Genomic DNA, 21,659 nt, shown 5'->3' on the forward strand with positions numbered 1-21,659 from the left:
TTTTTTTTTTCCTGCTGAGGTCATTTCAGCGCTATCTCCGCAAACGGTTATCAGGGTATTCCGAGACAGTTCTGCACTCGAGGTCTTAGAATATGAATCTCCCGGGCCGCCTGGGTGGCTCAGTCGGTTAAGCGTCTGCCTTCAGTTCAGGTCGTGATCCCAGGGTCCTGGGATCCAGTCCCGCACTGGGCGGGAGCCTGCTTCTCCCTCTGCCTGCTCCTCCCCTTGCTTTGCGTGCTCACCCTCTCTCTCTACCCCTCTCTGACCAAAAAAAAAAAAAAAAAAGAATGTGAATCTCCCCCGTATAAAGACATACATAGTTGTCCTGGGCAGAGAGGAAATAATTGATTGTGTTATTTTTCTCCTGGCCTACTCTGCCCAGGTATGTCTAAGGCACCTAGAGTGACTGACGAGCTCTTTCAGCCCATGGAAAGCATGTTCAATGAACACAGCTTCCACAGAGTATCTTCATGGTATTCAGAAAGAAGCAAATATTCCCTCCTCCCTTATCAGGACTTTGATGACACCATCCTTTTTGGAAGAGATAGGAGTGGGGGGGTCATCTTTATTTTTTTAAGGCTTTGAAAAAGATTTAAAGGAAACGGGATCATTTATGCTAAAGAAAAGAAGGCTGCCACACAAAAGATATAGCCCATAGGGGCGCCTGGGTGCCTCAGTTGTTGGGCGTCTGCCTTTGGTTCGGGGTGTGATCCCAGAGTCCTGGGATCGAGCCCCTTGTCGGGATCCCTGCTCTGCTGGGAGCCTGCTTCTTCCTCTCCCACTCCCCGTTTGTGTTCCCTCTCTCGCTGGCTGTCTGTCTGTCAAATGAATAAATAAAATCTTAAAAAAAAAAAAAAAAAGAAGATATAGTCCATATATACACTGAGCATCAAAAAAGAGAAAATGAGATTCAACCAGGGTCGCAACTGAAGATTTATGTCCAGACAATGATGAGTGCTTCTGAAGCAAGTGGAGGTTGCCCTCAGTGGATAGAGTTCTAGTTGTTTGAAATGACGTCCAATGAACCTGCCCAAAGTATTTCCTTAGCCCCATACCTTTTGGTAGAGCTTCATCATAGTACTATTTTTATGCATCACTTTAAGTACAAGGGTTCATTTGTGTTAAGTGGGTGAGCAGTTGGCAGAAGGGACATTTCCTAACCTGATAGGGAGGGAACAAGTTCATTGGGACCCTAGGCATTCAAGAGTTAATGGTCTTCTACTGTATCTCTTTCTTTTATGCAATTTGTTTTTTCTCAAAATCTAGCCTGTAAACTCCTTGCAACAGAATTACCTGAACAGCTTTTTAAATGCAGATTCCTGGGCAGCCCCAAACCTGCGAAATTGGAATCTCTGGGGCAATATCAAGAATTGCATTTTTAACAAACACATAGGTGATTCTGATGTTTGAGAATGGCTCCCCTTATGTTGGGTAGAGGAATGGCTCTCAAGGTTTGCCCCTAGACCTAAAGAATCAGCAGGGCCTGGGAGCTTATTAGAAATGCAAATTCCTGGGGCGCCTGGGTGGCTCAGTCGTTAAGCATCTGCCTTCGGCTCAGGGTGTGATCCCAGAGTCCTGGGATCGGGCTGCTTCTTCCTCTCCCACTCCCCCTGCCTGTGTTCCCTCTCTCGCTGGCTGTCTCTCTCTCTCTGTCAAATAAATAAATAAAATCTTTAAAAAAAAAAAAAAAAGAAAGAAAGAAAGGCAGATTCCTGAGGGGCGCCTGGGTGCCTCAGTCGTTAAGTGTCTGCCTTTGGCTCAGGTCATGATCCCAGGGTCCTGGGGTCAAGCCCCACATCAGGCTCCCTGCTCAGCAGGAAGCCTGCTTCTCCCTCTTCCACTCCCTCTGCTGGGGTTCCCTCTCTCACTGTGTATCTCTCTGTCCAATAAATAAATAAAATCTTTAAAAAAAAGAAATGCAAATTCTTGGACCTCACCCTATACCTTACTGAATCTGAAAATTCTGGGGGTGAGGCTCAGCATTCTGTTTTAGCAAACCTTCCAGGTGATTCTGATGCTCACCAAAGTCTGAGAAACATTGGCGTAAGCAGGTCAATTTCCTTCAGTACCTCTACAACAGTAAGAAAGAGACTCACTAGGAGAGAATCTGATTCATTTGCAACACTTGGGTTTTATCTGTAACCAAGAAATCTTGGTTGAGACACAACTTTAAAAGGAGATTTAATCTGGGGGCACCTGGGTTGCACAGTCAGTTAAGTGTCCGACTCTTTGTTTTGGCTCATGTCGTGATCTCAGGGTCATGAGATCAAGCCCCACCTCAGGCTCCACCTGAGCACTCCGCGTGGAGTCTGCTTAAGACTCTCTCTCCCTCTCTCTGTCCTTCTGCCTCTTCCCCCCACGCATGGGTTTGGGTACGCTCTCTCTCTTTCTCTCTCAAATAAACACATATTTTTTTTTAAGGAAATTTAATCTAGCTCTCCCTGTAGTGTTTAAAACCCTTCCCTCCCTCAATCCCTCCCTCCTGCCTTCCTTCCCTCTCTCCCTCTGTCTCCTTCGCTCTCTCCCTCTCCTTCTTCCCCCACCTCTCTCTCTCTCTCTCTCTTCCTTTCTTTCTTTCTTATGTGTCAGGCACTGGGCTAGGGATTGAGGATACAGTAGTGAATGCAAACTATAGGTCCTTGACCTCTTGGAACTTACACTCTCAGGGAAAGGCATATTTCAAATGATTACACTAATAACTCTGCAATTATAATTCTTGTAAGTGCTATGGCAAGGAGGCATATGATGTCAAGAGAGCGCATCATAGAGGGACTTGAGCAAATCTGTACACCTTCTACAAGGCAACTCAGCCCAGATGGAGCACTTCCTCTTGAGGGGAAGTTTGACATCCTATTGGAGCCTATTTCACTCTCAGGTGTATGTAAGTGCTAGATATCCGTTCCCTGTTTGAGTCAGAATCTGCCACAGCGTGCTTTGGACCTCGCCATCCTGACTCTAGTATGTGAATCTTCACAGAACAGCTGCAGGCCTCTTTTACATTGCAGATCTTTACATAGGTGAAGATTTCTTTTTTTTTTTTTTTTTTAAGATTTTATTTATTTATTTGACAGAGATAGAGACAGCCAGCGAGAGAGGGAACACGAGCAGGGGGAGTGGGAGAGGAAGAAGCAGGCTCCCAGCAGAAGAGCCTGATGTGGGGCTCGATCCCATAACGCCGGGATCACGCCCTGAGCCGAAGGCAGACGCTTAACCGCTGTGCCACCCAGGCGCCCCATAGGTGAAGATTTCTTAACTCGTGGTGTTTTCTTTTCAAGGCTGGGAGATTCCTCATTTATTTGGTCCTCTTCAGAAGTACACCACTTTATAAAAAAAAGTTTTGTAAAATATTCTGCTTCTAAGCATGAACTAAGAGTGTGTGATGGTAATTTCCTAAGAATGGACCTCAGAATCCATCTGTGACTATCCTTGTCCTGTTCCACGTTCCCACGGCCCAACCTCACCTGCTTCACGTACGGCTGTATCACATCCCTGACATGTACTGGGCTCACAGTTAAGTGAAACCCTGGGACTATCCATCTTACCTTTTTTAAATTATTGAAAATGTGTTAAGGGCAGGACCCTAGAGATTTTCCTCTAGGATGTCAGCCTTTTAGCCAGCATCCATCATTGGGGTTGTTTATTCGGGTATGTTTATTTGCGTTATCAACCAATCTAAATTTCTTCCATGTGTCAGTCAAAAGCATGTAAAACTTTAATAGTTGCCTTGCTAAAATCTAGATACAGGATGTCTCCAACAGCCTCCTAATCTGCCAATCTAGTACGTCTGTGTGAAGGAAATGGGTTAGTCTGTCTTCACTTGTCCTAGTAATCACCATTTCCTTTTGTCTGTTGACAAAGTCTTTTAATATTTATTGACAATCAAGAATTCATGAGATGCACTACTTTTAGTCAAATGAGGCATGCACCTCTTTCTATGTGGTTAAAAATTTCTATCAAAACAATATCTTCCCTAGAACACCTTTCTCCCATCCATGTGAGAAGTCCTTCATATCCTTTGCGTGAGTCTCACATCTTCATATTTTCACCTACAGCAACATCATTGTAACTCATCCTCGGGTCCCTGGATCTCCATGGAGTGCACATTTTTCCTTGGTTTATTCCTCTTCTCTTCTCAGTAGGTCTGTATCCACTAACACAAGTAATATTTAGTCAGTAGATGAATATTTTAGTCTAGAAGTTTACAAAATACAATTCAGGGACTTTTAAGTAATCCTGGGGCTAGTGCTTATAAGAGTTATCATATATAATATGGCAGTAAAGAGTTGCTTAGGTTGGTTATGAATGCATTTTTTAAATAAAACCCAAACTTTTATTACCATTTCATGAGAATGGACTCCATTCATTTTTAATTCCAGTGAGGAGTTTTGTTTTGCTTTCAATAATGTCACATTCTGTCTGGCCCTCAGTTTCCTCCCTTATTAAATGACTAGTTTGGACTACATGATTTTTTAAAAATTTTATTTATTTACTTGAGAGAGAGAGAGCACGAGTAGGGGGGGAAGGACAGAGAGAGGGAGAAGCAGACTCCCCACTGAACAGGGAGCCTGATGTGGGGTTCTATCCCAGGATCCTGAGATCATGGACTGAGCTGAAGGCAGACACTTAACCTGAGCCACCAGGCGCCCGTATATAATTCTAAACTTTGAGAAGGAAAGGAAATTTAAAATAATTTAAAAATTAAACCACGGTACACACACACACACACACACACACGCAAACATACACACATGTACATGTGCTTACATGTCAGACTGGGCAGACAATTAGCCAACTGCACGAGCCGGGCTCCCCACCTCTCTATTATTTCTTATAAGAACATGTGAATCTACAATTACCTCAAAATAAAAAGTTCAAAAAAATTAAACCAAAGAGTCTTATAACAGGACTTTGGAAGTAAGTAGGCCTGACTTGACTGCATATTAGCTTAACCAAATTCTCAAGCCTTTCTGAAGTCAGTTTCTTTGTCAGCCTTGAAGTGGGAATATTAATTCCTACCTAATGGGATTGCTGGAAGGGTTATATGAGATAGTGCGTGTCAACATCTTACACGGTTCGTACTTACATTGACAGTTTTCAATAAACGTTGGTTACTTTCGCGCTTCTTCTCCTTTGTTGTAGAGAAGAAACTAGGGCAAACAGCCTTGCTGCAGCTCTCCCAGAAAAGACGACATAAGACCTGAAGCTGAAGACAATTTAGAACTAAGTATACATTAGTGAGATGAACCCCATAGCAGTGTAGTGAGTAATGCTATTACATAACTTTTACAAATCACCAGGCGGATCAGCTAACATGGCTTGGCGCAGTGAACCGATAAAATAAAATAACAACGCCGCTTCCAAACCCAGCCTGAGTCAGGGAGTCCCAACACAGCAGCCAGAGTCAAAATCCAGAATGACTGCATAGGCCTTGGAGCTTTGGCGTTTCAATTGACTCAGACATGCTATAAATCTGTGCAAGTGGAAAAAAACCAAAGCTGGCCCCTGGATAACTGTTCCCCCAAGGGACCTAGAGAAGCTTTCTTTTCCTTGCAGAATCCTTAATCACGTCTCCCTAATATGAGTTTTCCATGCAACTGAACAGGTGAGAAATAGGGAGAGACTAAGGAGAACAGACATGTCTTGGTCCTGAGGATGTGATTGTTGAATGAATGGCCATGATGTGTCTCCCACATGTCTTCTAAAATGTTTACAATTTCCCAGGGATCTGTCTTTGCCCCCGATCTGATGAATGTTTCAATCAGTGAGTTGGATGGAAACAACAAAAGGCAATCCCACCAAATTTTTTAATGATACAGAGGTGAAAGGGAGTTTGGAAACAGAATTATAATTTTAAAATGATTTTGGCCAGCTCTGGGGCACTGAGTTGATCACAGTAACTTGTAATTTATTAGGGGTAGCATTAAAACCTGTACTTCAAAATCAAAAGCAGAACTACAGGTTAGGAAAGGATTAAATTGACAAGGGATTTTATACGAAAAAATTGTGGGGATTTTATTTGCCTGTAAGAAAGGTGTGAGTCAACGATGTGATGTGTTTGCGTTAAAAAAAAAAAAAGGTAGGGACCAGAAAAAGGAAAGTAATCTTTTTACTTTACATGATTTGCAAGTTGGAAAATATTCAGTGGGTTGTATTCAGTGTAGGGGCCAAATTTAAGAAAGATATTGATTAAATGGAATTGGTGACTGAGGGAAGGAAGGAAAAAGGAGGGCTAAATTTATAAGCTCCCCAGAACGATATTGTTTAAAGAATGGTTGAAGGAAAATAAGGATATTCGGCTATTTTTTTAGAGTTAGCATATAGAGGAGGAGTAAACTTGTCTATTTTGCTCTGAAAAACAGAAATGAGATTAATGAGAGTTCATGGAAACAGACTTTGGCTCAATAAAAGGAAAATTTTTCAAATAATTAGAGCAGTTCCGTGACTATTTCATAAATTGTGAGCTTTCTGTCCCTGGAAATATTCCAGCTAAGGCCAGATGAGCGTCTGGGATTCTGAAGGCTTCCAGCGTGGAACGAGAGCTCAGGGTAGGTGAGCTTTAAGACCACTTCCAGCTCCCATAGTCTAGGATTTAAGTAAGCGTGAATGCCAAGGCCACTCCTGACATGCCAGAGCTACTTTTTCAACTCTTGGCTCTGATTCTGACCAGCTGTGTGACCTTCAGCTAAGAAATTAACCATTTTTTTCTTTCAGTTTCCTTCTCCACCAAATGAGGGATCTGGATTTAATGATGTCTAGGTTCTCTCCAGCACATCTGTCTCCTTGAGCCTCCTCATAACGATAACATGTTGGGAAAGCACAGTTGGAGCTGATAACCTGCCATTTTTCTAAGTCGACCTACAAGGAGAAGGCTTAACAACCAAAAGCCGTGGTTGATTCTGGGGACCGCTGGACCAAACTCTCAGCGGCTTGTCGGCAGGAGGGTGGGTGACTGTGATCCTGGAATTCGTTCTCATGAGATCTATGGCAGGAAGTTGATCAAATAACTGATAATCCGGTTTCTCTCAAGCACCTGTACATTCTGGCTGAGTTCAGCAACGCCTCTGCAAACAACTTAGAAGAAATGAAGGTCATATTACCATTGCAATACAGTTCTATCTTTTACAAAGCAAGCCTTTGTTCTTTGTTTTCTAAATGATCCAGCAGTTGCTGTTGAGCTTGGCTTACGATCATAAAAACTAATATCCATAAAATGGATTTTATACGGCAGATGCTGTTCTTAAAAGTTTTGTATAAGAATTTACTTAATCAGTTTATAACCTGAAAATCTAATGATGAATCGGTAGATTAGATCCTTTTTTCCCCTATGGAAAAGGAATAGTTAAAATCCAGTTTAAATCATCCTAATGGTAGAGAGTCGAGAATTCAGATCCCTGCCCTCATTCTTTTAGGCTTTCTTGCTGATGTTCAATTACTGTAATTTCCTGTGTGGTTCATCTGATTACTAACTCTTTTCTTCTCTGCCTATATGAAGGTGCCTCCTCCACCACTACTACATTCCAGGTCTTCTTTATCCTCTTGGACTTCTCTCTCTCTCCCACATCATTGTCTCCAAATCCCATTTCTTCTGTTATTTTTTTTTTCAAAGATTTTTGGAAACACACATAGGGGGACTGCCATAGTTTGCTTTGATATAGTTATAGAAGGTATGAGTAGGATTTCAAACACCTCCTCCAGTTGCTGAGGTTAGTGGGAGAAGAAATAAGTAAATTTATGCTTTTTGTAAGGACGTGAAGAATTTAAAACCTTATTCCCAGGCTTGCGGGGCTGGCAGTACTCACTCCATCCAAGTACCACATTTTCTTCCATCTCTTTGTTTCCGAAGGTTGGAAATGAAAACAGCTGTTAAAAATAAGAGCACATGAGTCAATCTTGAATCTCAATGTATAATTACAGTTTCCATCTCTGTTGGTAAAGCCCCTCCCAGTGTACTGAGCCCCGTATCACAGCCCCCTTGTTGTCAATTTTATACCAAGACTTTAATTTGTGTTTTCCAAACCTCTAAGATTAAACACTAAATCATTTGCCAAGCCAGAAAAAATAACAAGGAAGAAAATGCTTCAGTTTAAAAACTTGATTCTCAGACATGCTCTTTTTCTGATTTAGATCTTGAACAGATCTCTATGTCGATATTAGAAATGTCAGTTACGGTTCCACATTTTTGAAGGTGGAGATTCGGGGCTTTGTGGTATCCTCACTGTGAAGAATGTTGCTTGAACTCTATAGAGGCTATGCCTTGAATCATATTTTCCCTTTTCCAGGCTCCTGAGGCTTATGACCTCGGAAACCAGTCTTAAAAGAGTCACCTGCAGGGGCGCCTGGGTGGCACAGCGGTTAAGCGCCTGCCTTCGGCTCAGGGCGTGATCCCGGCGTTCCGGGATCGAGTCCCACATCAGGCTCCTCCGCTATGAGCCTGCTTCTTCCTCTCCCACTCCCCCTGCTTGTGTTCCCTCTCTCGCTGGCTGTCTCTATCTCTGTCGAATAAATAAATAAAATCTTTAAAAAAAAAAAAAGAGTCATCTACAGCCTATTGATTGTCACCTTCCAGAGATTGGTCCTTTTTCCATTCTGCCCAGTCGCCCATATCAACCACTCATTCCTTGACTGAGTAATTCCATTGTCTAAAGCTCTGAAGGTCCCTAGTGAATCAGCAGCCTTCAACTGGCCAATCTAATTTGCCCTATAAATACAGATCATATGCTATTAGCAAGAGAACTTCATGTCCTATAGGAGGAGGAGAAGGAGACAAGAGACTTGGTGCTTTCAGTCACTTCCTTTAGCCTTATCTCCCCTTTCTAAGACTTGATTACTTTGTTGTTAGATTAGATTATTTCTATGATTCATTTCCCTGCAAAGATTTTTATAATTCTGTAATCATTGTATCCTCTAAGAGCTAGCTTTGTGCGTTGAGAATTGCCTTGGTCAGTTTGGGCTGCTATAACAAAAATACCATAGTCTTGAAAGTTCAAGATCGGAGCACTGGCAGGTCCAGGGTCTGGTGAGAGATAGAAGGTGGGGAGGATCTCTTCTTATAAGGACACTAATCCCACTATGATAAGGGCTGTAATCCCATCATACCTTCCTCACCTGATTACCTTCCAAAGGCTCTCTCCAAATATTATCATACTGGGGATTAGGGTTTCAACATATGAATTCTGGGGGACACAAATATTCAGTCCAAAGCGGAAACGAAGACATTTGTATGCACAGTGTGATTTGTGGGATTCTGGGAAGGCTATTGAGCCTCTGCTCCCCCAACCACACTTAAAATCCTGCCATTAGATATTTCCTGTCAGATATAACACCTTTTAAAATCTAATATGTTTGGCAATGGAAAGAGGCCAGATGAATGGATAAAGAAGATGGAATATTACTCAGCCATCAAAAAAGAGAAATCTTATGATTTGCAAAGACATGGATGGAACTAGAGGGTATTATGCGAAGTGAAATAAGTCAATCAGAGAAAGAATTATCATACAATTTCACTCACATGTGGAAATTAGAGCATCATAGGGGAAGGGAGAGAAAAATAAAGTAGGATTAAATCAGAGGGAGACTACTGTTAGAGACTCTTGATCATAGGAAACAAACCGAGAGTTGCTGGAGGGGATGGGGTGGGGGGATGGAGTAACTGGGTGTTGAACATAAAGGAGGCACGTGATGTGATGAGCACTGGGAGCTATGTAAAACTGATGAATCCCTGAACTCTACCTCTGAAACTAATAATACATTATATGTTAATTAATTGAATTAAAATAAAATAAAATAATGAAAAAATAAAATCTAATCCGTTTGCAAGGCAAACCTAGAAAACTAATATGTGAGGTAGTGTAGCATGGCGCTGGGATAATGTGGTGTCGTCTGACTGGAATCAGACTGCCTGAGTTCACACCCTTACTAGCTGTATGACCTTGGGCAGTTAATTAATCTTTCTGGGCTTTTGGAGCATCTATATAATCAAGATGATAATAACACTCACCTCAGAGGTTCCTGTGAGATTTCAGTGAAATATGTAACATGCTTAGAAGAACAGTATCTTGCTATATAATTGTTAGCCACTATCATCCTTTATTTGCATAAATCAGCATATATAATGTTGATGTCCTTTTGACAGAAAGTTGGTATCAAGTCACAAAGAAATCGGAGTTTTGTTCAGGGAACGGGGAGGGGATTCCGTGGATACCCGAAGCCCTGTGAAGGAATGGTCTGCCATAGTGAGGTGCTACGGTTGGAGGCATAAAGCCACTAGGTGCCTCCATGCCCCAGGGAAGCATTTACAGGAAAGATAAAGGGAGATGGATCTGCTTCTCATCCTAGCCAGTCCGCCCAGTAACTGATAGATTGAATCCACTGCTATGGGGAGCAAGGAGTGTGATTCACATCTGCACATGAACTTTGAATTCGGCACCGGCTTAATTTTTCTGTGTCTCATAATTCTCTCCCTTGTAATAGTCAGGTAATGTTAGGTCCCTTGAAGAACCATGGTAAAATGTAGAAGTATTCTTCTCTGCTAAGTGTCCTTGCTTCTTTCTCCTAGATTACATGAAGCAGACGACATTTGAAGCCCAAGCGTTTTTAGAAGCTGTGCAGTTCTTCCGGCAGGAGAAGGGACACTATGGCTCATGGGAAATGATCACTGGGGATGAAGTCCAGGTAACACGGGCTCAGAATTTTGGGCCCTTCTCTCTGTCTGCGTGTGGGAGATCAGAGTCATAATTAAAAAAATCAAACAAAAAAAAGTTGCAAGAACGGAAGATGTGGTTCCAAAGGCCATTTCTCTCATTGTCTAGAAGCATTTGGTCCACAAGCTGTTGGGCACCCTCTCTAAGCACCTCCAGACCGGGCAGTAAACAGGGCAGCTTGAAACACTGCAGCCGCAATGGGGAGAGCTGCTTCTGCTTTCTACTCAAAGCATGATTCTTGCAACCGGCCTCATGCTTCCGGACCATAAGAAAACATGAACAGTGAGGCCTAGTGCAAAGTGTGTGGTAGGGTCTTAGGTCAGTGGACTTGGGTTAAATCTTGCCAAGTTATTGGACCTCTTTTCATCTCAGGTTAGTCCTCTGAGAAAGAGAGTAATGATAACGTTTACCTTGCAGGGTTCTGAGCATTAAGTGAGATGTTGTTGGAAAACTATTTGGCATGCGCTTGTCTTTATTTATTGAATGATCTATAAACAAAGTCAAGGAAACACATTTTAAAAGCAGTAGGCAGTTTTCAGTGCATTTTATTTGCCTCTTCTAGTTTTCTATCCCCCCTGGCCTGATATAATTTCCCATGACTTTGATTAAATGCTAGTCATGGGCTGAGTACCTCCACTGGCTTGGTACCAGGGACATTGTTACAAATCTCCAAGGAAACTGTGTCCATGAGAACACCAATCACATGGCTGATTCAGCCAGGAAGAGGAGGCTGGGTATGGCATTATTTAATTAGAGACACACAGGGTCCAACAATGCTGTTCTTTAATTTCCCCTCATCTCCCCGAGTGCCTCTTTTGGGGGGCCAGTGGAATTTGTTATTAGGAGACAATATTTGGAAGAGACCAGATGGGGCCTTGCCTTCGTATGGTCATTAAACATCTAAAGCCGAAAACATTTGCTCACGGTGTTGGGGCTGTTCTTCATTGTTTAACCATATGACTCAGAAGCTCCTTTCCCCCCCTGCCTTTGGAGGATTCTAAACTCATTTATTTCTTACCCTGAGACTTATTCCAGCACTCCAGCCAAGTCTTGGTTCTGATATTTGGGGGAAGCACATCCATTTATCAATCCGAGAGGATTAAGGACTAACTGTATTTATGCCAAAAAGAAAAATGAAAGCAAAAGAGGAGGCTGAACCATTTGATGCTAATTAGCCTGCCATGTAAACCAACATATTTAGTAGATACACCAGTATTAAAATGCCTTTGTGTGATGCTTTTTAATGTTCAAATCCTAATTCTGTGTGTTCGTCTTACTGATCTCGTGAGGTTACTAGTATTTACATTTTGTAAATGAGAAAACCGAGGGAGGCATATAGCAGTTAAGTGACTTGTTCGGTTGTCACTCAACAACTATTGAGCCACTATATGCCAGGCACCATGCTGGGTGCTGGTGATCCAGAGACGGGCAGGACAAGATGGTCCCTGCCCTGTGCAGCTGATAGCTTCATGGTCACGTGCTAAGTGGACAAATGGCAAAGGAAACGATGGCTTCCAATTCCTGGTCCAGTGAAAGATCAACACCAACAATGGGACTCTACCAAGTTCAACATTTATTTAACTCCTCAAATTTACCTATGCTACTTGTGTAATCTTTTCTTTCATTTGAAATCTCATGGCGGCTCACATGCCTTCATGATGCCATTGAAAGCAGGTGCTTAATGAATCCTTTCTTTGTGTTGAGTATCATGTTTCTGTTGTTGACCTTCTGCCTTTTGCTTTGGGTTGATATGTGTGAAGTGCTAGAAGCTGCAAGAGAACTAAATGACTCATCCCTTGCTATCGCGGTGAGCAAGACATATCTAGAAACATCCAGAGAACAAGGCAGCTTTAGAAGTGTGTGTGGGTAAGCTTATGTGGGTCTGCACATATATGGACATCATAAAGCATTAGCACCGAGCAGTGATAGGCAGGTGCTAATTCTGCAGTATAAAAAATACCATAAGTGAGAAAGCAGAACAAAACAAAACAAAAACAGAGAAGAGATCAATAAAAGCTGGAGTTATCAAGTGACCCAGGAAGAAGTTTTGCTCCCCCAGGAATCTGCATCTCTATGTGGGAATCAGACTTCTAAAACGTGAGCACTAGAAGGGCATTTCAAGGATTGTCTGTCCAACACCCTCCAGGTGAGAGAAAGAACGGTCAGAGAGATTGGCTGACGTCAGTCTGGGATGGAAGCGCATTTTGAGCTATGTCTGGCTCTGCTTAGAGAAGCTGGTGAAAGAAAATGGAAGGAAGTGAGCTCCAAACCCCCCCCCCCCGGTCTGGGGCCCAGGGAGGCTGTGCTTCCCTGTACCCTCACGCATGGAGCTGAAGCAGCGTCTCTCCTAACACCCACAGGAAAAAGAGATCAGGGGTCCAAAAAAGCTACCAAGTAGTTAAAGAAAATGGCACGACATAACTGAGTTTGAGATTATGACATCTTTGTTTAAAGCACTACATTTATTTGCACTTTTTTTCATATCTACTAAGAATTTGATCATTTTGTCCTAACGCCCTCTACCTCAGGGCCTGGTATTCAGAAGATGCTCAGCATTGCTACATTATTATCTTCATAGCAATGACTCGCATAGCAAGTCTGGTGGGCCCTCATGGTAGGGGTTATTTTACGGGCAAGTGTCCAAGCAGAGAAAACATCTTAGGATAATTTGCCTACAGACGATTAAGGTGAAAATATTTGTTATACTAGTAAAAACTTCAACATAGTTCCTACTTGTCTATAAAAATGTATCAGATGAGGTCATGAAGAAAGCAGCTTGCAAAATGTAAAGTATTTATAGTTATTTGGTATATTTATTATGTATTACGGTAACATTTATGTTAAATATATATTTATTATTTTATAAGTATTATTATAAATTTAAATTTGCCTTTAAATCAGATGAGCTGAGAAAGTAGCTCGTAATACCCACTGAACTGGTAGTTTCAAGACAAGAAAACTGTCCATATTTTAGGCTTTCTCCATACATTTCAGAGTTGTCTTTTGTCTAATGACCTTGAATGTGACCCCTTTAAATGATTCTTTCACCCATGGCCACTCAGTAACATAAAAGGCACAAGGTCAACAGCCTGGTCAGACCATAGGGCCAGTCTCAGGAAGAAGGGCAGTCTCTCTGGGCCTCACATCTTCCCCACAGCATCAGCATCTGGAAGGTAGCACATGGTTCGGCCTTCAGGCACTAAGCCTGAGTTTGTTGATTTTGACCAACCTAAAGGCATATTTGGTTTCTTATATGTGTGACGGAATTTTAAAATCTATATCCGAGCAGTTAAATTTACACACGTACACACGCACCTTTTTTTTTTTTTTAAACAGAAGTGGTATTTTTGGGGCCCTTATGGTGAAGCTCAGTAGATCTTGTTCTGAGGAGAGAAGGTTGAGGAACCCCTTCTTTGGTATGGTTTATTTATTTGACTAGCTACTTTCCCTGGAATAGCCTCAGGGCTTTGGACCCTGCTCGTGAAGAACTGACCCAGATAGGGAATCTCAGAGAGGACCCTGGGCAGGTGAGGGGGTGGCACAAGGTTGGGGGGTGGGCTGAAGTTTGGAGGAAGAGGGTTACTCAGTGTTGGGATGGACACAGTTGGGCCCCAGCATTTCGAGGCTCTGCCTGCCCTGTGGTGTTGCCAAGCCCTGCACCCTTGCAGCCCACTCTTACTCCCCTTCTTTTTTTCCCCCCAGACATATTTCTTTTTTGATTCCCTAAATTATAAAATAGAACCCAATTTCTTGGAACATTGTATGGGAAAGACTAAAAGAAAACTGTAAGCCTACCCAAATGGAATCTTTTTTTTCTTTTGGCCTTTGTAACATTTTCATCTTTTCAAACCCCTTTCATGCTTATATTCAGACTCAAGCTAATAACAGCAAAGGGGTGAATTAGGCAATTATTATGACCCTGAATTTAACACTTTCAGCTAAGATAATATTTCCCATTGATTTTAAGTTCTGCCTTCAGACTCCTTATCCTCCTAGCTCATTCTCCCCATGCAGCACTTCCATCATCTCGGGCAGATGGGTTCCAACTGAGGACTTACTCCATTGAGCAGCATGGGGGGAAGGCCCATGGATTATTAATTACCTACTTCAATCTAATTGTTGGACCTGCTAATCTCCATGGAGCTTGCATGTATCACATCCCTCTCAAATTCCTCAAAAATTCTGGTTCACGTCTTGACTGCTCCCAGAGAATGGTTAAGAATGAAAAACCTCCCCACACATGAATTACCAGAACTTGTGGAAATTCTATCCCCATTATAACCTTCGTCACACCACAGTTTTACATCGCAGGTGACAGGAGCCCCACTCCCTGCACTGACCTGAGCGGACTTCTCTCCCAGGGACCCACAGGCACAGGGGGATGGGACGGCTCACGCACCTCCGCCCTGGGAGTGTTCCTGGACAGTTCAGCTCAAGTGTCCCACCCTGCTGTGACAAAGCCCTTGACAGAGCCATCTCCTGAGCTCATGAGTATTTCCACTAGCATGAGGCTGACCGATGACCTCAGGAAAAAAATCTTCTGTAATTCCCAAAGCCTAATTTGAATTTTTATGAGAAGCAGGTCAATTACTTTGTGCAAATATTATTTGAAATTCATAGAACAGATGTCAAATGATTCTCCATTTCCAAAATTACTCTTTTTCTTTTGTAAAACTTGCGTTGCAGCCTGATACTGAAAACTGAGCTGTAAGCCCAAAAAGATTCATAGTAAAACTGAATCTGGAAAACAAATCTGCTCCAATTCGGGGGGAGGTGGCTAGTTAAAGAAGGAGAAGTTGATGTTACATGGAGCATGGTAATATGTGGACATAGAGAACATGCTCAGATTTAAAAAAAAAAAACATTTTCATGGAGCCAAGCAAAATTTTAGGAGTGACTTGGGAGCAAATTTTTTTTTAAGCGTTCTGAAGACTTTAGGTCCCCTCACCCGTGTTCTGCTCATCCCATGAATGTCCAATTGTTCCGAGTATCTGTTACTCCCTTCTTTCTCTAAACATTAAAGAGGATAGAGGTGGGGTTCAGGGCACAGCAGGAACAAAGAGCATGAGGACACATAGATCCCAAGGGAACTTGAGGGGGCACAGTGGTCTCAGAGGACACGGACAAGGCCTCAAGCCACCAAAACCAAGCCTGATCCCCTGTCACAAGGTTGCCAAAGGATGCCCTCACCCATAATTAAAATTTTGCCTTTTATCCTAAATGCACTAGATTCTTCTCATTTGAAAAAGTGTGAATTTGAGGAATTTGTCCTTTCCCATGATGAATCGTCAACAGACATTACTGTTCTTTGCAGATATCCAAAAACGTTTACCCTCCAAGATTGTGTTTAGTTGAGATTTCTGTAGCCTCAGAACCAGAGTCAAACTATCAGTCTAACAGATTTTATGTAGCCCGGGACAGTCTTACGTTGCCAGCGTCGGCACTGCCCGTCGGGACGACTTCAGTTGGGCTGATGCTCAAATTCAGCAATCACTGCCTAACTGACCCTGGGGCTGTCTTCCTCTCCCTAGATCCTGAGCAACCTGGTGATGGAGGACCTCCTGCCGACCCTTCAGACAGACCTTCTGCCCAAAATGAAAGGGAAGAAGAACGACAGAAAGAGGGCCTGGCTCGGTGTAAGCCATGAGTTTGCTACGCAACTGTGCTACTCAGAATGAGCCTCCCTTTCCCTTCTTTTTTTAGGGCAGTTTTTTTCTTTTTCTTCTTCTTTGTCTTCTTCTTCTTTTTTTTTTTTTAATAATTCCTTCCCTGGGTGGAGAACTGCCTACCTTGAGTCTGCTCAGTCTCACTTACGTGAGGACTAATCCAAACAGACTCAAACCTTGAAAGAAAAATGAGAGTGTGGCTGCAGTTGTGTTTACGTAGAGAATCTGTGATTAGCCCTCCCCCCTCTCCTGGACTCCGGCCGGCGCTCGCCCGAGACAGAGCCCGATTTCTGTGCTGTTCTCTGTTGCAGCTCCTTGAGGAGGCCTACAACCTGGTTCGGCACCAAGTTTCAGAAGGATTAAGTGCCTTGAAGGAGGAGTGTCGAGCCCTGACGAAGGGCCTGGAGGGAACCATCCGTTCAGACATGGATCAGATCATGAACTCAAAGAACTTTTTAATTGGAAAGATCAAAGGTCAGTGGAGACAATCCATGTTTCTACAGCTGAATTACCTGTGTGTAGGGTCCACCATATAGTCAGAATTCATGATTTCAGAGGAAAACTAAACTGACGCAATTGGGAAGAGGTGATAAGAGGTGTAATGGGAGTGTGCAAGTAAGGGCCTGGACCTTCCCAAGGAGACTTCAGGGACACACGCTAGAGCAGAGTTTGCTTCTTGCCTGTGGTGGTGCCTGTGTATTGTGATACCGCTCGCACCTCCCCTCTTGTAGCACTTCTTGCACTCATTGTATTGGCTTCTACGCACGCCTCTCTGCTGTGAGCTAAGAACAGGACCACGTGGCCCGTTTCACTCAGGCACACCCATGGCCTCGCACTATGCCTGGTATATGCAGACTCTCGACGAATACTTGAATGGGTGAATAAATGGATTTTCTTTTCACAAGAAGAAAATCAGCTTAGAGTTGATAAATCTAGATTCTAGTCACAAGCGCAACACTGGCCGGGCAGGTGTATTTGGCAAGGTCACTTGACTTCTATGTGCCTTACTGTCCTCCTCTGTCATCAGGAGGGCCCTGAGGGTGAGGTCTGCCAACTCCGGCCCCTGACCCGAATCGGGCCCACCCCCTATTTCTGTAAATAACATTTCACCGGAAGACAGCCCACTCATTTATGTATCGTCTGTGGCTGCGTTCATGCTTCAAGGGCAGAGTTGAATAATTGGAACTGAGACCCCTGGACCACAAATTCGCGAATGTTCACTATCTGGCCATTGACAGAAAAATGTTTGCCTGTGCTCTCACGACAGGCCTGAGATGGCCTTTAAGGAATTCTACAGGATAAAATGGTAAGGTTAAAATGTTAATATTAATTCCTACATCTCAACAAGCCCAGCGCACCGAATGTCATTTCAGAGAAGCGTGCTGGCTCCGCTGAGATTGTTTATCCGCAATCTTCTTATATTGTGAGTTTTCAGATTCTTCACTCACTTGCTCATTTGCTTGCTCATTCATTAAAAAAAATGGACTAAGTGCTTCCTGAGCAAGGTGCCGGAGCTTTGGCAGTGAACAGGGGACCCCGTTCCTGTCGCCAAGAGACTTAGAACCAGACAAGGGTTGTCTGCGTGGTGGATTATCCTCTGCCCTTCAGGCCCCGTTCACACTGCAGCCCAGCTCACCTCTGAGCCCTTCCAGCCAGTTCTGCAGGAGAGTAGAGAGGAGGCATGACCACGGCAAGGACGTGCATGTCTGTGTCCGTGCATGTCTGTTCATGAGATGACTTCTGGGCGTGTATAAATTAACCGCAGCGTTGTGTGTTTACTGTTATCCATGTCTCTCATTCCTCCGTTAGCACAAATGATCTAGAATTGACTATATGGAAGGACCGTATACAACCTAAAACTGCTAGCACCCAACTCCTGAGCCCACGTTGCAGGGAGCGGGGCCTCACTGTGGCCTTTCTCCTGGGCCAAATTCAACCAGTTTCTCTCTTTCTCTCTTGCTTAGTCTCTCTGGCTCCAGTATATCCCACAAAAGATGGAAAAATATTCTGCCCTGGACTAGTCTTTGTTTCATAAAAGGAACTTCAAAAGGAAGTCACGATTAAGTCTTTTTAAAAGGGACTATCAGAAACACATTTTAACCGAGCCTCTGGTTCTCCACCTTTAAAACAGTAAAGTACAGTAGAGCCTTGAACAACATGGGTTTGAACTGCATAAGTCCACTGACAGGTGGGTTTTTTTTTTTTTTTTTGATAAATACAGTCCAGTACTGTAAATATATTTTCTCTTCCTTATGATTTTCTTAGTAACATTTTATTTTCTCTAGCTTATTTTATCACTAGAATACAGTATATAACACATACAACATACAAATGTGTTTGCCAACTGTTTATGAGTAAGGTTTCCAGTCAACAGTAGGCTATTGCGAGTTTAGTTTTGAGGGAGTCAAAAGTTATACATAGATTTTTCAATGACACAGGGGGTCAGCACCCCTAATTCCGCATTGTTCAAGACTCAACTGTATACTTCAGACTACCTCAATAAAGGGCTTTGGATTTCGAAAGAACTTTGGGAGTATTAAGCAGTGATCTTTCCATTTCCTCCCATATGACTCTTGAGAGTCAAGCAACCAATCTTTAGTCCTGCCCCACAAGTATTTATTCACTCAATAAGCATTTATTCTGCTCCTGCTGAACACAAGGGCTACAAGGATTCAAAGAAGACAACATGATTTTACAACAAGAGGATATGAAGCATGTTACAGGTTCTGAAACAGCAGGAAAGAAATGGGAAAGGTGCCACAGGAGATGCAGGAGTAGAGGACACTGTGGTTCCCAGGCGGGAACCATTTCAGCTTCAAAAACACCATGGGGTCCTTAAAACAATAGTGTTGTTCTCGTGTCAGTTGCTGGGAAAAAGGATGATGACAACAGGTGGACAAGGGCTCACAATCAGTGAGTGCTTCCAGAATGTCACCTGCGTTTCCAAGCATCTGGACACAGTAAGCCCGCGTCATCGTCGCCCAAACCCCAGAAGTCATTCCTCCCATGATCTCCACCTCCCAGATAAGAACACCGAGGCAGAGATTAAGTAACTTGGCCAGATTCCAAAACTGAGTCATGCTCCAAACCCCTCTAATCCCAACGCTTTCTGTCTTTGTCCCTCTGCTCGATGGCTCCTTCACAGCTGCCCCAACTTCTGGATGGTTTAGGAGTCTGTGGGTCACCGAACAGTATTCATTACTATGGCGTCTCTACGTGCCTGGAAGTCAGCAGAGCGTATCTGTGTGGGGTGTCGAACGAATTCCACCCAGAAGGGAAGCACCAGCAGACAGCCCGCAGCTCAGGGAGCTGGGTAGTGGTTCCAAGGGCATTAGGCTGTCCGAGTGGGTGAAGTATGTACTGGGTCTTGAACAGGTGAGTGGGATGTTCACAAGCAGAGATGGAGGCAGGAAGGCCCACGTGAAAGGAACACTGAATAAAGGCGCAGCGAGGAGGCTGCAGCCCATGCCAGCACACCGACATCATCGGGGAGCAGGGTCTCCACGCCCCTGCCGGTGTCCATTTCCTCCCCGCTCAGTAGGTGAAACCTGCCAGCCGCCACTAAATCTTTATTCCATATTACCTGTGTTCATGATTATTCTGAAATTTCAATTAGGTGCTTTCCAAATAGTTCTTCTCTCCAAGTTAATTGATAAATAATTCATTTATTCTCCTGACACACAATTTTGCATTTTGGTATCAAGCAAGTCATTTTTTAGAAGTCCTAGATCGTTTCATATTTAAATCATACAATCAAAAGGGTTTTTTCCCCTAGCAGTTCTGTGACCTCTTTAATATTTTATATACCAAATATTTGTGCATTATTCATAATGTGAATAGACACCTCAGATTCTTGAGTAAGGGGCAGTCTGATCCTCCATACCTGTGAAATATTTCTGCAAACCGAAATAAGAACGTGCCCATTCATCTCACTGTAAGCACGTTATTTGCCAATAAAAGAGTAAGAAATACACTTGAAGCGTAGTCCTCGATCCACAAATTAGGGTGTGACCTTGGGCAAGCCCTCGGACATCTCCAGGCCTCTGATTTTCCATGTATAAAATGGAAGGATTGGATACCCAGGTAGGCTTGTCCTTCCTTTCTCGGTTCTGTGATACTGTGCCAAGGGCCGTGTGACTTACCAGTACCACAAAGCTAGCCTTTCAGGGTACAGAGCAAGCTCTGCCTTTTCCAGCTCAGCCTTCCCTCACTAGATCTGCTTTCAAACCTGGCTAATCAAGACCTTCACCTTAAACATTTGCTGCAACATGGACGGCACTGGAGGAGATAATGCTAAGTGAAATAAGTCCAGCAGAGAAAGACAATTATCATATGATTTCTCTCATCTATGGAACATAAGAATTAGGATGATCAGTAGGGGAAGAAAGGGATAAAGAAAGAGGGGGTAATCAGAAGGGGGAATGAAACATGAGAGACTATGGACTCTGAGAAACAAACTGAGGGCTTCAGAGGGGAGGGGGGGTGGGGGAATGGGATAGACCGGTGATGGGTAGTAAGGAGGGCACGTATTGCATGGTGCACTGGGTGTTATACGCAACTAATGAAGCATCGAACTTTACATCGAATCCGGGGATGTACTGTATGGTGACTAACACAATATAATAAAAAATCATTTAAAAAAAAAAAAGAAAAAAAACCTTCACCTTAGCACTTTAAAAAATGCAGATTTCCACATCCTATCCAGACTTCCTGAATGAGCATTTTTACTATGCTCTTACTCTTTTATTTTTTTTTTAAGATTTTATTTATTTATTTGACAGAGAGCGACAGTAAAAGCAGGGGGAGTGGGAGAGGGAGAAGCAGGCTTCCCCGCTGAGCAGGGAGCCCAATGCAGGGCAGACACTTAACGACTGAGCCATCCAGGCGCCCCGGTGCTCTTCCTCTTTTAAATGAAAGGGCAAGATTTGCCTCCAGGAAGTGTGGTTACATTTTTTTCATCCCTCTTTATGATTTTTCTGTGCCCTCTATATTTTTGTCACTGTGCATGTTTTCCGTGATGAGTGGGGGAAAAAAATAGCCTTTTTAAAAAAATTAGGGATGAGAGTGGGAAGTGGGGTGGTATTTGTTTTGAATGGAATTTGTTTCTGTTCGCCCAAGAAAAGTCTGTGTTTGAGTTTTTAAAGCATCTGTTGAGGAGGGGAGAGGGGAATTGAATTATATGAGCTGATTAACTCTTAGAGAAATTAATTAAAACTTAATAAATTGTTATATACAAATATTGAATCATGTTGTACAGCTGAAACTAATGTAATGTTATACATCAGTTATACCT

At 43.1% G+C, this 21,659-nt stretch overlaps 1 protein-coding gene across 1 annotated transcript in view; it reads left to right on the top strand.

Annotated features, from left to right (window-relative positions):
• The window catches only part of NIBAN1 (niban apoptosis regulator 1), a 143,143-nt gene that overhangs the window by 102,998 nt on the left and 18,486 nt on the right, over nucleotides 1–21,659 (top strand). The window contains exons 6-8 of the mRNA XM_040636283.1: nucleotides 10,556–10,671; nucleotides 16,232–16,336; nucleotides 16,678–16,840. Coding sequence (XP_040492217.1) covers nucleotides 10,556–10,671; nucleotides 16,232–16,336; nucleotides 16,678–16,840 — 384 coding nt within the window. The remainder of the gene's footprint in view (nucleotides 1–10,555; nucleotides 10,672–16,231; nucleotides 16,337–16,677; nucleotides 16,841–21,659) is intronic.

The sequence above is a fragment of the Ursus maritimus genome, unplaced genomic scaffold, assembly GCF_017311325.1.
Source record: "Ursus maritimus isolate PB19 unplaced genomic scaffold, ASM1731132v1 scaffold_2, whole genome shotgun sequence".
Lineage (NCBI taxonomy): Eukaryota > Metazoa > Chordata > Mammalia > Carnivora > Ursidae > Ursus > Ursus maritimus.